The sequence below is a fragment of the Ziziphus jujuba genome, chromosome 12, assembly GCF_031755915.1.
Source record: "Ziziphus jujuba cultivar Dongzao chromosome 12, ASM3175591v1".
Lineage (NCBI taxonomy): Eukaryota > Viridiplantae > Streptophyta > Magnoliopsida > Rosales > Rhamnaceae > Ziziphus > Ziziphus jujuba.
Genome location: NC_083390.1, coordinates 23,795,248 through 23,811,811, shown reverse-complemented (window position 1 = coordinate 23,811,811; position 16,564 = coordinate 23,795,248). Strand labels below are relative to the sequence as shown.

Below are 16,564 nucleotides of genomic sequence, written 5' to 3'. Positions count from 1 at the left end.
AGGGTAACCATAAAAAATAATGCCAACCAAGCACTTTGGCCTCGACTCAACAGTGACAGAGTTCATCTGCACTGCATCAACAAACTAAACTGTTGTATAAAGTAACCTATAACACAAAGCAATACATTGTAATAGCTAGCGAAAAAAAAAAAAGAAAAAAAAAAACACAAAGTAACTTTATACAAAATTTCCAATCTTAAAAGAATCTAATATTCAGCAGATAAAAATTAATGCAGATCCATGTGAAAAAAAACAAAAACGAACAAAAAAAGGAGAAGCATATATATACAAATACATACATCAGGGACCAAACCCATGGATTTCATTTTGGGGGGGGGGGGGGGGGGGGTGTGGTGTTGGTGTGGAAATTGGAAGCTGGATGAAGAAGCATTCACTTGAAAAGACAAGTTGAGCATCATTTTCACATTCACAAGTAGGTTACTAATTTTAAGTTCTACCCATGTGTGATATTCAAAATCACAATTTCACAGCCACAATTTTATGCTTTGAAAATAAATTAGAGACGCATAGTACTTAGAAATTGAAGGATATAACAGCAGAAAGTTTAACATGACAAGAGTATTACAAAACATTTCTACCAATTGTATATGATCATTGGCACTGTTGACTCCATCTATGCTTCAAATTTTTTAAACAACCATGACAGCTTTCAGAATGCAAAAATTATATGCACTATAAAATGGAAAATGGATTGGAGACACAATAGAAAAGAAGATATGGTACCTGTAGGGCCAAACCATAACCGCCATTCACATCTTGCTCGAAATAAAGTAACTGGAAAATAAAGCAATTAGATTATAAATTTAATGTCACATTAGCAACACAAAAGAAAATGCAGATGCAGAGATAGAGAGAGAGAGAGAGAGAGAGAGAGAGAGAGAGAGAGTTCATAGTCATCAAACATGGTATATAAAAAATTTAAATGCAAAAATATGAAATATACATACCTTAAATTTGCTTTGTGCATTTGAAGTAACTCTTACTACAATACCACACTCGGCTTGTTGCTCGTTGATCGTAACACCAAAGAAATGAGCATTTTGCTTATCCACCTGCAACAAAACAAAATCAAGCAAACGGAAAATTCTAGAAAGAATGAAAGTCCATGATAACAAATATGAAAGCACCTTTCCACTAACTGATGACAGAATGGAATGTATCCCTAGTTGGTTGTACTCCATCCAGCATCATATCATCATACATATCTCTCAGCAAGAAATGCCTACCACCACCGTTATTAAAAAAAAAAAAAAACAGAACACAACTTTCACAATTTCTCCCAAAAAAAAAAAAAAATTTCCCAAAACCACTAAAAGAAAATCAAAATTACAGACACTGCTTGAGTAGTTCCTCCGTCCCAATAACAATCTAAAATATATTATTTATTTAAAAAAAAAAACTATTTCATTATTAGTGAAACAAGGAAGAAAATGTCTCGGGAAAAGCTTAAGAATTTGAAAATTGAGAGGAGAAGATTACCAGTGATTGATCGAATGAGCCTCATGCTTTCCTACTTCGCTGTTGCCTACCTGTTGCTTCTGCTCCTAGGGCTCTCTAAAACCCTGCAGTTTTCTCTCTGAGTCGCCTCTTCACCATCTCCTTCAAAACGCACAGTCTCCACGCTTACAATCCGGCCGATGCGTAAGGAAACAGAGGGCTCCTAAGGTCTGGTTATGGATAAAGAGATGGAGGGGAAAAGTCGAAGAAAGGAAAGAAAAAAACATATAAAAAAAAACATAAGGGTATTTTGGGATTTTAAAAGATTGGAGGGATAGATCAAAAAAGATATGAATTGAGGGGGCAAAATTCATGAAGCTCGGTCCTATGGGGGTATTGGGCCAAATTCCCCTCAACTTCCCCTGCATAACCAGTTTTATTCTAGATGTTTGAGTTTCTAAAAACAGAGTTTCTTGATTTATTCATTTAACAAAAACCATGTATTACATATTATTGAAAATATATGTATTTAGTTTCAATAAAACAGAAAAAAAAAATTTGTGGGAATTTACATGATGTTTAAAGCATATGACAGCATTGACCTTCATTCATTCCCCAATTTACATTCTGAAAATCGGTTAAGGGAACCATTGCTCTTTCATTTTTCTTTTTTAATTTTTTTTTTGAAAAAGAACAACCATTACAATTCACATATTAGAAGTGTCCCATTTTAATATTATTGCGAAGTAACCATATGATTCCATTGCAACCCACTGATTGGAACGACCAATCAAAATTCAAACCAAACCCATTAATTCTTAATGCTTAAAGTCTCACCAAACAGAAAAACAATAATCAAAAGCTCTAGACTCTAGAGTATACTTATAGAAAAGTATCCATTCCAATGTGCACAGAACACCGCTTACAGTATGTGTATTTTATTTATTTATTTATTTTTTTGTTTTTTCTGTTTGATAGTTTCCATTGACCCAGAGCCCTTCCCTTTTACTAGTGCATTGCAAGTGGAGCTAAATTATTGTCATATATGCGACGAATGCTAAGGAGGTGGACAGCAAAATCCACTACTCTCTCTTGGCAGTTGTGATTTCTGAGAGCTTTCCATCATCTCAATCTCAAGGCGCTGGAACTGGTTGCTGGAGCATTGCATCATCTCAATCTTGAGAATTCATCGACTTTATTGATGGAAAGAAGATTGATGAAGTGCTCAGGAAGTTGAATGTCATATTACTGACAGCTAACAGAGTGCTGAATGATGCTGAGAGTAAACAAATCACTGACAAAGATGTGAGGCAGTGGCTTCAGGAGCTCAGAGACGAAATCTACAATGAAGAGGACATGGTTTATGTGATCAACAATGAAGCTCTGCGATGCAAGATGGAAGGTGAATCTACAAGACGGCCAAAAATTTTGTCCTTTAAGAAGGTACGGAACTCCCGGCCATCTAGGGTCAATGTTAAGAAAGTAGAAGAAAGGATAGAGAAGGTCCTTAGCACGCTGCAGTTTCGTCTTCTGGATCAAAAGGATGGTCTTCGTTTGGTCGAAGGTGTTGAAACCAGACCTTTCCAAAGGATATCTGAAGCTACTTTGGTTAAAGAATCTGATATTTATGGGAGGGTTGGTGATAAGGAAGCCATCATGAAGTTGCTGTTATCTGATGACGAACACTGTGACGATAAAGTATGTGTAATTCCCATTGTCGACATGGGTGGGATCTGCAAGACTACCCTTGCTCGGCTTGTTTACAGGAACATTGATTACAAGGTTATGGAGAGACCTTTCAATGTCAAAGCATGGATCAGAGTTTCTGATGAACATGATGAATTCACCGTAACAAAGATGATTTATGAGGCAATCACTCAATCAGTAAGCTGTGGTATCAAGGAAACATTTCAACTTCAAAATAGATTGGAGCAGTTTTTAAAAGGCAAAAAATTTCTAGTTGTTCTTGATGATGTGTGGAAGGTGAATAATCAAATATGGTGTGCGTTAATGGTTCCATTTGAATCTGCCGCACATGGATGTAAGATCATCATGACAGCACGCAATAAAAACATTGTTTCAAAGATTGATAATGTCCAAAAGCATGACTTCCAAATATTTTCAGAGAGAGCTTCTCTTCTCTATTCCTTAAAATAAAAAGCTTCTCTTCTCTATTCCTTCAAAACCACGGTTAAATTTGTGTAATATACAATAAAACCCATTTATATGCTGTGCATTTCGTCCCTCTGGCACCAAGAATAAGAAAATGCAGTGAATGACTTGTTATACTGTTGGTATGGTATAACTCTTTTCCTCACTATTTTTATTGATTTGTTACGAGATTTGATTTCCAACCTCTCTGGATTACAGTCACAACTTTTGAAGAAAGGTTTTACTAAGCATTTTTTTTACCATGTCAGCTAACAATTGTTTCGGCTATACTACTCTTTGATTGTTTCAAGTTCCTTCTAGGATATGTATTCTTACCAAGAAACTATGGAATTCCATTTCTGGAGTTTGGTCTTCCTACTTTTTACTGCTCTTCAACCGCTGGCTTCGTGTAGTCAGCCTCCCCTGCATAACCGATTTTACTTCAGATGTTTAAGTTTCCAAAGATGGACTTTCTTGATTCTTCCATTTAACAAAAACCACATAATGAAAAGATAAGTGTTTTTTTTTTTTTTTCAATCTAAGACAACGGATTTTTCTGCAGGAACTAACTTACATGATGTATAAAGAATTTTAACAGCATTGCACTGCCAATTGTAATTCTCCGCAGCTCTTTGTAAGATCTACTTCTCTGTTCGTTGAACCAATTTTTCTTTTTTTAATTTTTTTTAATTAAATCTCCGATATGAAATTAGTAATTTTCTTCATCTTCATTAGTTTGATATGTGATGTTATACTCCTGTTGTGGTGCCTCTTTTCTTTTCTCAACTTGCAAAATTTTGTTATGATTTAATAACGGCAATTTTTTCGGTTTTCCACCTACTCTTGACAATTTCATTCTTTCAGATAACAATCTTTCCTGCAATACTACTTTTAACATTGCTTCAAAATGCTTGTGGGATTTGAATTCATGAAATGCAGGGGTTTTTGAGCTCCCTACTTTGTACTGCTATTCGACCTGTGGCCCTGATCTATTGCAATGAGCATCCCCTGCGTAACCGGTTCTACTTACAATGTTTAAGTTCCGAAAAGATGGAGTTCTTAATTCCTGATGCTCCAAAATGTCCTTGGCGAAGTCCACAGTGCCAGTGACTGAAAGATGAACGTTGGCCCAAGATTGTTCACACCCCTTGCATACAAATAGATGATGAAGATGATGCCTATTCTACAGACATATCCATCTTCATTATAATTTTTCAGGGATTTCTTTTCATAATAGAAAAACCACTCACTATGCTTTCTTCTCTTCCCTTGTCCTATAATAGAAGTGGTTATGCTTGATCTAAAATTCAATATCTATTTAATTTTCTGTTCATTTCTTCCTGTGGCACAGCCCAGGGGCCCAACATTGAATCTCTTATTATGCTGTTGATTTCCTTTTTGTTTTCTACCTTCAGGAGACAATTTTTTCTGCTATACTACTATTTTACGTTGTTTCAATATGCAAAGGCTCTCTTTTTTTCATGAAAATTGATTACGATTTCTTTTACAGTTCTGTTTATTTTTATTATTTTTCTTTCTTTATTTTAGTGAAATTAAAATTCCAAAATAGAATCTGTCATTATAAGTCATGATGGAAAACAAACAACCTTATTTTATTTAATTTTATTTTTAATAAATTGCGGAGTGGCCTGCTTGAATATAAAAACCAATGGTCGTTGTCAATTAGCTATGCCAACGGGACATGGAAAACAAAAGCATCAAAGGCATACTTTCCTTGTTAAAGCGAAAAACAGAAAATTATTACTTAATGAAATTAATTATAATTATATTATGGGAGAATTACAATGAAAGACTACATCAATGGAAACTAGCAAACAAACAGTCAGATAGTAAATTGCATTCGGTACACATTGTTAAATCTTCAACCTTGGAGAAATCATTTTTCTCATTACTGGTCCAAGTACTTCAATTGCTTAAGTGCAAATTAATTTGAATAAAGTATATTAATTGTCACATATTTGGATTTTTTTTGTATTGTTAAGTTTGCTTGCATGGATATGAAGATTTTTTACCAACTCATTTTATTTTGTTTTATTTTGCTAAAAAATGTTGGATAAATAAATAATTTGAAACAGGATAGGAAAAAACTGAATTAGAAATAATAGAAAACTAATATATTGATGCAAGTGTTTGAGTATAAAGTGATATAGAAATCCAAGCTTTAACCTTTCTCATGTCTATATTTATGTCTATATTTTCAAATCAATTTTTACTTTTACAACACATAGGAGGACAACTTGCATAAGTCGATCATACCAATGTATATGAGCAATTATTTGTTATGATTTTAATTAATTTCAATTATGCTTTAATTTCCTATCCACACATTGAAATACTTAAACTACACTGTCCTCTACTGCATGGAATGCAAAAACATTAGTATTAAGATGGACTGAAAGAAAGTTTCAAACTTGTTGATTACACATATAAGTTCAACTAGCTTTTCAATATGATTAAAATACGACTGTGATTTCAGCAATCAGGAATGAGAAGTTAAGCCTATCAAGAGTTAAGTAAAGTAAATAAGAAACAGTGAAGATCTAAAAACAATATAATCCAAAAGATTGAAGGATAAAAGAAGAGGGCATTTTCGGATTTTAATATAAAAGGAAGTGTATAAGGCTGGTTTACGGGTGTATCTAGAACTTTTCAGCATTTCAATCCAAAGGGTGTATGTAAGGCTGGCTTTGGGGTGTATCTGGAAGTTTCCAAACCTTCAATGAGTAGAGTAAAAGCCAATTAGTTAAGTTGGGTCCTACCATCAATTATATTGTTTTCTATTCTGTCTTTCTCAGCTTTAACCTTTTTGCTTTTGAAGAGTCAACGAAGACTTGCTATACTCTCTCTAATAAAAACGCCGTTCTGATTTCTGAGCCTTCCTTTCATCTCAATTTCAAATCTGTTTTTCGAAAGACCAACTACGGCTCTCGAACTGGTTCCTGGAGCTTTCCTCTCTGCTTCACTTGAGCTTTTGTTTTCCAAAATGGATTCTCGGGAGGTCGTTGATTTCATTCGTTGAAAGAAGATCCGTCGAAAAAAGATCGAAGAATGGCCCAGGAAGTTGTAGACCATGCTATTGACAGCTAAAAAATTACTGAACGATACTGAGAGGAAACAAATCACTGATGGAGCTGTGAGGGAGTGGCTTCAGGACCACAAAGACACAATCTACGATGCAGAGGACTTGGTTCCTGAGATCAACGATGAAGCTTTGCGATCCAAAATGGAAGCTAATCAATCTAGAAGACGAAAAATGCTGTTCAAGGTACGCAACTTCCTACCATCTAGATTCGATGTTAAGCAAGTAGAAGCAAGGATAGAGAATATCATTAGCACCCTGCAATTTATTCTGGACCAAAAGGAAGGCCTTCGTTTGGTGTCGAAACGGTGCGTTTCATATTTTCGATTTTTAACATATTTTTCCATTTTTAATTTATCTGAAAAAATAAAAAATTATTAGAAAAATAGATAATAGACTCTATTATCTATCAAATTTTTTTTTTAAATACCCCAAATTAAAAAAAAAAAGAAAAAAAGTGAATGTAAAGAATATTAACTTTCATTTTATCCTTAAGATTACAATAACGTATTTTTGAGTAATCCACAACACGACCAATTCTAGTTGGAAGCTGAGCTAAGCATTTGCACAATTTTTCAAAGAATTATTATTGTTATTATTATTATTTTTTTTTTTGGGAAAGCTTCAGTGATGCATATACTGCATGTATGATGTATATATGGATGATGATTTCAATAATAACTAACAAATCCTTACCAACTAAATCTTTTATTCAGTACGATGTGTTTCGTTTATGCAATAGAGTTATACGTAATATAATACAAATAAAAAATATGGCAAAATTAATTATAATTCTATTGTATGATTTAGTTAAAAATGTTTTATTGATATTATCTAAATCGATGACTAAATCAAGAGTAAATTAAACAAGTGTTGATTGAATCAATTGTAAGTTTTAATCAACATTAAATTGAACAAATCTATTAGCTAATTGCTTCTGTTAAAGAATGGAAACTTTCTAAAAGGAAGTCCTTAGATATGCATTAAAAAATAAAGAAATAAAAAAAAAACAATAAAGGATTTTTAGTTTTTAATTTTTGTTTAGAAAAGAATTATGGAAAAATATAAGATAATACTATTATAATGAGTAGAAAATGCAAAGCTCTCTTCTCATGAAAATTCGTTACGATTTCTCTTGCAGTTTTATTTATTTTTATTATTTTTCTTTACTGAAATTAAAATTCTAAAATATCTGGTATTACAAGTCTTGATGAAATACCAAGAACCTTATTTTATTTTATTTTTATTTTAATAAATTGCGGAGTGGCCTGCTTGAATCTTTGTCTATTAGCTATGCTAATGGGACATGGACAACAAAGCATCAGTGCATGCCTTCCTTTTTAAAGCGAAAAGCAGAAAATTTATATTTTGTTTGGACACATTTTAATTTCTAAGACTGAAAAATAATATTATAACATGCAGAGACTCACATAGAATCTACCCAATAGGCCACCTTAGAAATGCACTTGGGCTTCAAAAGAACCCTTTGAATTGTACCCTTCAAAACTTCTAGATACACCACAAAACCACGCTAAATACACCCTTTCGATTGAGATGTTGAATACTTCTAGATACTCCTTATGCACTCCTTGTTATATTAAAATCCGAAAATGCCCTCTTCTTCTATCCTTCAATATTTTAGATTTTATTGTTTTTAGATCTTCATTGTTTCTCATTTACGTGACTGAACTCTTGACAGGCTTACAAATCTCATTCCTGATTGCTGAAATTACAGTAGTAGAGTTTTTAATCTTATTGAATAGCTAATTGAACTTACATATGTAATCAACAAATTTGGAATCTTTCTTTCTGTCCATCTTGATGTTAATGGTCTTGCATTCTATGTAGTAGAAGACAGTGTAGTTTAAGTATTTCACTGTATATGTAGATTGGAAATTAAAGCATAATTGAAATTAATTAAAATCATGACAAATAATTGCTCATATACATTGATATGATAGACTTATGAGTTGCCCTCCTATGTGTTGTACAAATAAAATTGATTTGGAAATATAGACATAAATATAGAGATGAGAAGGTAAAACTAAAAACCTCGGATTTCCATACCACTTTTTACTCAAACACTTACATCAATATATTAGTTTTATATTATTTCTAATTCAGATTTTCCTATCCTGTTTCAAATTATTTATTTATCCAATATTTTTGAGCAAAAATAAGAAACAAAATAAAATAAATAAAAAGAATTAGTAAAAAATCTCCACATCCATGTAAGCAAACCTAAAAACACAATAAAATCCAACAGTTAAGATATTTTATACAAATTAATTTGCACTTTAGCAATTGACGTTCTTGGACTGGTAATGAAGAAAACGATTTCTTCAAGTTTAAAGATTCAACAATGTGTACCGTTTGCCATTTACTATCTGACATTTTGTTAGCTAGTTCCCATCGATGTAGTTTCATTTTTAGCGGCGCAATATTGAATTTTCAACTAAATTTTTGTCAAATTGTTATTGAGTAGTAAAGAATAAGTAAAAGCCAATTAATTAAGTTGGGTCCTACCGTCAATTGTATTGTTTTCTGTTCTACCTTTCGCAGCGTTATCTTTTTACTTTTGAAGAGTCTGCATAGACTTGCTATTCTTTCTCTTCGCAGTTCTGATTTCTGAGCCTTCCCTTCATCTCAATTTCAACTCTGTTTTTTGAAAGACCAACTATGGCTCTTGAACTGGTTGCTGGAGCTTTCCTCTCTGCTTCACTTGAGCTTTTGTTTTCCAAAATGGATTCTCGAGAGGTTGTTGATTTCATTCGTGGAAAGAAGATCCGTGGAAAGAAGATCGAAGAAGGGCTCAGGAAGTTGAAGACCATGCTATTGACAGCAAACAAAGTACTGAACGATGCTGAGAGGAAACAAATCACTGATGGAGCTGTGAGGGAGTGGCTTCAGGAGCTCAAAAATGCAATCTACGATGCAGAGGACTTGGTTTATGAGATGAAAAATGAAGCCTTGCGATCCAAGCTGGAAGCTAATCAATCTAGAAGACGAAAAATGCTGTTCAAGGTACGCAACTTCCTACCATCTAGATTCGATGTTAAGAAAGTAGAAGAAAGGATAAAGAATATAATTAGCACCCTGCAATTTATTCTGGAACAAAATGATGGCCTTCGTTTGATTGAAGGTGTCGAAACCAGACCTTTTCGAAGGATATCTGAAGCTACTTTGGTTAAAGAATCTGATATTTATGGGAGGGATGCTGATAAGGAAGCCATCATGAAGCTGCTGTTATCTGATCATCAAGTGGGTGGTGATAAAATATGTGTTATTCCCATCGTTGGCATGGGTGGGATTGGCAAGACCACCCTTGCTCAGCTTGTTTACAGGGATATTGACAACAAAGTCATGGAGAAACCTTTTGATGTGAAAGCATGGATCACAGTGTCTGATGAATCTGATGTGTTTACCCTGACAAAAATGATTTATCAGGCTGTAACTGAATCAGAAAAATGGAGTATCACAGAAACATTTCAACTTCAACATAAACTGGAGCAGTTTTTGGATGGGAAAAAAATTCTCCTTGTCCTTGATGATATATGGAATGTGAACTATCAAACTTGGTGTGCATTAAAGATTCCATTTGATTCTGCTGCAAATGGAAGTAAAATCATCATAACAACACGCAATGAAAACATTGCAGCAAAGATTGGTAATGTCCCAAAGCATGAACTGCAAATGATATCGGATGAAGATTCTTGGCGGTTATTTTCAAAACATGCTTTCGGTAGTGTAGAGCCAATAGCATATCCAGATCTTTTGGAAGTAATTGGTAGAAAAATCATAAAAAAATGCAAAGGTCTACCTTTAGCAGTAAAGTCACTAGGTGGTCTTTTGCATTCGGAACTAGATCCCAAGGCTTGGGAAAACATACTAGAGAGTGATATATGGGAGTTACCACAACATGAGAATAATATTCTTCCAGCTTTATGGTTGAGTTATTACTATCTGCCTCAACATTTAAAACGATGTTTTGCTTATTGCTCAATATTTCCCAAAGATTATACAATTGAAAAGGGAAAATTAATTAGACTTTGGATGGCAGAAGATCTTTTGCAACCCCATAGAAACAAGCCACTGGAAGAAGTTGGAAATGAATATGTTAAAGATCTAGTATCAAGGTCATTCTTTCATGTTTCCTCATTTGGTGGACTTACCATGCATGATCTTGTGAATGATCTTGCTCAATTTATATCAGGAGAATCTTGTTTGACGTTGGATGACAACTACTCATGGGGCCTTATGACAAAAAAGACTCGTCATTTATCACTTTTGAGGTATCAGTCCTATGATATCAAGAAATTAAGAGCTGGTTGTGAAAATAAGGTTTTGCGCACTTTGCTAGTATTAGATGCTGGGTTTATATCAAAAGAACAATACGACATAAGTTTTACACAATTGCAATCAATGCAATACCTAAGAGTGCTTTCTATGCCTAGAAATACATTTAGACATAGGAATCCTCTTAGTACAAAGGTGTTTGATTCAATTGGTAGTTTAACGCTTTTACGGTATTTGGATTTTTCTGGTTCTGAAATTAAAGAAGTACCTGATATACTTTGTTCACTGCACAATTTGCAGACACTAATATTGTATTTTTGTCTTGAACTTACTCAGTTGCCTGATACAATTGATAATTTGAAGCATCTAAGGTACTTAGACTTATCTTATAGCGCAATTGAAAGGATACCTGACACGATATGTAATTTGCACGACTTGCATACTCTAAAGTTGAATGGCTGTAAGGAGCTTACTGTTTTACCATCCAATATCACAATGCTAAGCAATTTGCAACATCTCAACATTTGGGGACAAGTTTAAGTGAGATGCCACCGCAACTATTGAACTTGAAAAATCTGGAAAGTTTAAGACAGTTTGCTGTAGGCAAAAAGATTGAACGTAAGTTTCAAAATCTGCATGGTAATTTGTGCACTACAAATCTTGAGAATGTAGTAAATGTTGAAGATGTTTCGGAGGCCAATTTGAAGGATAAGAAGCTTATTCGTGAACTGATCGTGGGGTGGAAGGGTGATAGTACTAAAGATTCATATGGATCATGGAAGGTACTTGAGAGACTTCAACCTCACACAGATAATCTTGAAAGACTGGAAATTAGAAATTATGGAGGTAGAAGCTTCCCAGGTTGGATAGGACGAGCCTATTTGGTTGTAAAAATTGTTGTTCTTTGCCATGTCTCGGACAATTACCTTCCTTACGACTCCTGACGATTGAGGGATTTGATTTGGTGGAAAGAATAGGCTATGAATTTTATTGTGATGGTTCTTCTTTAGTTGACAGTAAACCATTTGATTCATTATGATATTTAAGGTTTTCAAATATGCAACGGTGGAAGGAGTGGTCATTGATGGGATGGAGCAAACAAGTTGGTGGTGGAGTTTTCTCAAATCTTAAGTATCTTATTTTTTCAGACTGTCCGGAGCTAAATGGAGCGTGCATACCAGATTATCTTCCATCCTTGACCAATCTTCCCATAAGTGGAAGTAGTGACCATCTGGTGAGTTTATTATCAAGGTGTGAATATCCATCGCTTGAGGAGTTGCATTTACAATATTGTCCAACAATGCAGTCGTTTCCACAGGGGAAATTGCCCTTCAACATTAAAAATATTAAAATATTTTAATGCAATGTAGTGTCACTTTCGGAAGAGGGTTGGCCCTGCAACTTAAATTCATTTCAAATAAACCAATGTGAGAAGGTGTTTGCGGAACCCATAGAGTGCAATCTGCGGATGCTCACTACTCTTACTTCTCTGAATCTCAATTTGCTGCCAACCCTCAAATCCTTAAATGGGATGGGTTTTGGATGCCTTGTCTCCCTTCAAAAATTGTACATTATAGCATGCCGTCAGTTCCGGTGCTTGGTAGACGAAGATGAAGGGCTGCCAACCTCTCTGACTACTCTTCAGCTCTGTTATCTTCCAGAGCTCAAATCACTAAACGCCAGTGCCTTTCGAAACCTCACCTCCCTTCAAAATTTGCAGATTACTAAATGCACACTTCTTTAGTGCTTGCCAGAAGAAAGGCTGCCAGAATCTCTTTCTGTATTGGATATTGGAGGCTCTGATTTACTTATTCCACGCTGCCAGAGAGAGACAGGGGAAGATTGGCCCAAGATTGCTCACATCCCTCACATATCGTATACATATGACGATAAATAAGTCAACAACGATATGTATTCTACACATGATTGTCCATCTTGTCTAAACGTTATCAGGCTCTTTATTATTACTATTTTTCTTTTACACCCTTTCAAATGTAATACTTTATCATTACTACTTTTCTGTTTCTAGTCGAACTCAATATAACCGCCACTCATTCTAAAAGTTCTCCATAACTAATTCAGCTTTCTCGATTGCCCCATTCATTTTACTGTTTGTTATTTTTAATTTCATCTTTAAAATTTCTTAGAAATTGTTGTTTGCCCCATCTGAGAATTGTTGGTGTATATTCTCAATCACATTAATCGATTTTTAAAATTTTTTCCTTGTGGTTGTTTAAAATTATAGTATGATCGTTACAATAATCCAACATGCGTCTCCTGCTTATACTACCGTGTATGGTTTTAGTTCCGTAGATGTTTACATTTTCCAGTTTAAAATATTATGAGTTTGAATATTTGACACGGAAGTGTCGAATTATATACATGGTCTCACTCTGTCATTGTAAGGTGGATCAAATTTTCTGATAAAAACCACCGAATAATTTTATCTATTCTCTTTTTCCTTCAAATAAAAGTAGTTGTACTTGATGCAATATTTAATACCCATTCAACTGTCTGGCCATTTTTTTTCCCTTGCTGCCACAGCCCGGGGGTAAATATATCCCACTACGGTTGTTGCAACTAATATACTCAGCTCCTCACTGTTTTAATAATCATGTAATAAGATTTCATTTCCAACTTCTCTCAATTGCAGTTACAACTTTGGGATAATATTGAGTCAATAATGGCGAAGTTTTTAGTTTTCTAGCTCTTCTTGACCATTCCAGTCTAGTCTACACGTAACTACCATATCTGCTACCCTAAATCACTTTAATTGTTTCAAAGTGCTTTTGAGATTCGAATTCTTACCCATGAAACTGTTAAACTTTCATTTCTTGTAATCCAAGTAATTAATAGTCTTTTTGCTGTCAGCGTCCCCTGCAAAACTGTTTTACTTCAGCTGTAAGAGTTTCCAAAGATGGACTTTCTCAACTCATTCAGGTATTAAAAACCATGTATTACACATTGTTTGAAAAATATGTGTTTTCTACCAGTTTCAATCTAAGACAGTGGCTTATTTTATGCAGCAATTTACATGATGTATGTCCAAATTGTAATTTCTTTAGAGCTACTTGTAAGATCTGCTTCTCTGTTAACTGCGTCAATTTACACATTTTCATATTCTTCTCTTTTAACTCCATAAATCTTTATCTCTAATCTTTTAAGTACATGGAAAAACTATTAAATCTTCATTGCCTCTCATTACTTTAATGAACTGATCTTCACAGGGTTACCATTCTCAGTTCCCTCGGGATTTCAATAATACCAAGCTTTTACTTTCGCTTGAGGGCAGATACCAACTTACAAGCTTTTTTTGACCATTTCAGTCTTCAGGTAACAATTTTATACTGCTATAACATTGCTACAAAGCACTTTTGGCATTTGAATTCTTACCAAAGAAATGCAAGGGTTTGAGCTCCCTACTATTTACTGCCATTTAGTTTTAACTCGCTAGTGGTTTATTGCAGTCAGCTTCCCCTGCGTAACCGATTTTACCTTCAATGTTTAGGTTCCTAGAAGATGGACTTTCTTAACTTATTCAGGTAAGAAAAACCATGTATTACACATCAATAAAAAAAATAACGTGATATATGCCAGTTTTAATGTAAGACCGTGAATTTTTTTCTGCAGAAATTCAATTTAGTATGTTTAAAGCATATGGCAGCATTTTATTTGCGTGCAGCTATTTGTAAGATATTCTTTTCCTTGATCTTTGTTAGAGTATAGATATATATGTCAATATGATAGTTTGGTCCTTGATTCTCATTACTTTAATGAACTGTTGACAGGGTTGCAACTCTCAGACCCCTCTGACCGATCTCAAATAAAGCAAAGCTTCTATTTAGTAATGGAGATCTCCAACTAACAAATTGCACAGCTTTCTTGGTTGCTGATACTGCAGTAGTACTACTAGAGTCCCTAATCTCATTCAATAGCTAACGAAATTTAAAAGTGTATTTTCAACAAACAGAATATATATATATATATATATATACATATTTTCCTTATTAATCTTGATGTTCTTGCTTTTCATGTAGTAAAAGATTGTGTAATTGCTTTACGTTTTAAGAAAGTATTTCAGCACCTTTTAAGCAAAAAGTTTACCTTTAAATTATATATATATTAAAATATCCCCATCTCAAAAGCTAATAGCGTGAAACTATGGATTGGGAAAATATATTTATATGTCAGGACCCGTCCAGAATTCTTTCCCTGGAACCCTAGACAAGCCCTGATCCCAGTAAAATACCACCGAACCTTCCAACGGGAAATCCGACAGCACCTCCCCTAAGGGTAGGACTTACCAAAAATTACCTGCACTGAAAACACACTTCAAAATTCATCCCCTTATTCCTCCCACATTACTACAATTTGTTTCCACAAATTTCAGCACTTCAAATAATAACAGCAGCAACCCAGTGCATAAATAATAACTACATGTCCAATACAATATACAGAGCATTATACAGATAAATATGGAATTTATACAATGACAAATAAGAAGTAATACAGGATGGAGAGGAAAAAGGGAAGAAATACTTCTTGGACTTTCGGCAACGAACTGAGACGTTGGGCTCGCCCCGGACAATCAACGTCTCCCAACCTGGACCTAGGGGAACGGAATTTAAAAACGTGAGATGCTAATCATCTCAGTGAGTGACCCTATCTACTGAACACCTTTAATATTAATAATATAAAAATAAAGGAATTTAATAAATCCATACCGAACAATTACATAAATAAATAAATAAACATTTGAAGATAATACTTTCTCTCAAAACCCTCACTATTCACTCCGTTGGAAATGTTCCCCTTTTAAAACATTTTCACAAAACCCGATATTCGTACTTCCCGAAAACCAAGGGACCAATTAATTTAATAAACAACAAATAAATAAATAAATATCCCAAATATAAATAAACTGCAATAAATTATAATAAATAATTTTTGAACACCTTTGGGGTTTGAAACTTTATTTGAAAACTACACTTGATGCATCACACCATATACCGGTGATGCCCTCCGATACCCAGCGTCTTGAGCACCGACTGGCGGGGGATTAAAGAGAGAAACTTGCAAACGGCACTTCGGCGTCCCGACAGTACCGCTGCTGAAACCATCATCCCGGCCAAGGAGGGGGGCGGCTGAGGCCAATAACAAACTTGTCTGCCCACGGTCCAATGGCAACTCACGGGTGAAATAATAATACTTGCGCACCGAACCACATATACATATACCAGAACACCAATACTGTATGAATGCTTCTAAAATAATTATTAAACCAACTGTACCGTTTTCCAAAATTACCGTGGGAAATATATTAAATTCTCATACTTAGCATCCCACATATTTTTATTTAACAAATCGGTACGAAATATCGATAACAAATAAACCACAATTTTCTCGAAGTACGAGGTTCAACAATAAAAATACCGCGGGCATAATTTATAAAATTTAAACAAATATTTTCATAAAATATTTAACCCAATTATATCCGAAAATAATACTTAAAACCACGTACGATTATTACCGAAATATAATTTGCTCATGCATAATAAA

At 34.3% G+C, this 16,564-nt stretch overlaps 2 protein-coding genes across 4 annotated transcripts; one reads left to right on the top strand and one right to left on the bottom strand.

The window, feature by feature from the left end:
* Positions 1-396: 396 nt before the first annotated feature.
* LOC132800113 (chaperone protein dnaJ 15-like) lies at positions 397-1,245 on the bottom strand. The gene is made up of 3 exons (XM_060813088.1): positions 1,149-1,245; positions 969-1,073; positions 397-795 (listed from the first exon to the last, which is right to left on the bottom strand). Exons 1-3 carry the CDS (start codon positions 1,200-1,202, stop codon positions 694-696), a joined length of 261 nt encoding a protein of 86 aa, XP_060669071.1. The 5' UTR covers positions 1,203-1,245; the 3' UTR covers positions 397-693.
* Positions 1,246-6,424: 5,179 nt separating this feature from the next.
* LOC132799278 (putative disease resistance RPP13-like protein 1) lies at positions 6,425-13,067 on the top strand. 3 transcript variants are annotated; one of them, XM_060813716.1, is made up of 2 exons: positions 6,425-6,895; positions 9,382-13,067. In XM_060813716.1, the coding sequence occupies exons 1-2, from the start codon at positions 6,804-6,806 to the stop codon at positions 11,543-11,545; spliced, it is 2,256 nt and encodes a 751-aa protein (XP_060669699.1). In that variant the 5' UTR covers positions 6,425-6,803; the 3' UTR covers positions 11,546-13,067. The 3 variants fall into 3 exon arrangements, with proteins under 3 accessions (XP_060669699.1, XP_060669700.1, XP_060669701.1); XM_060813717.1 differs by having other exon boundaries at positions 9,329-13,067; XM_060813718.1 differs by having other exon boundaries at positions 8,409-13,067.
* Positions 13,068-16,564: the final 3,497 nt, after the last annotated feature.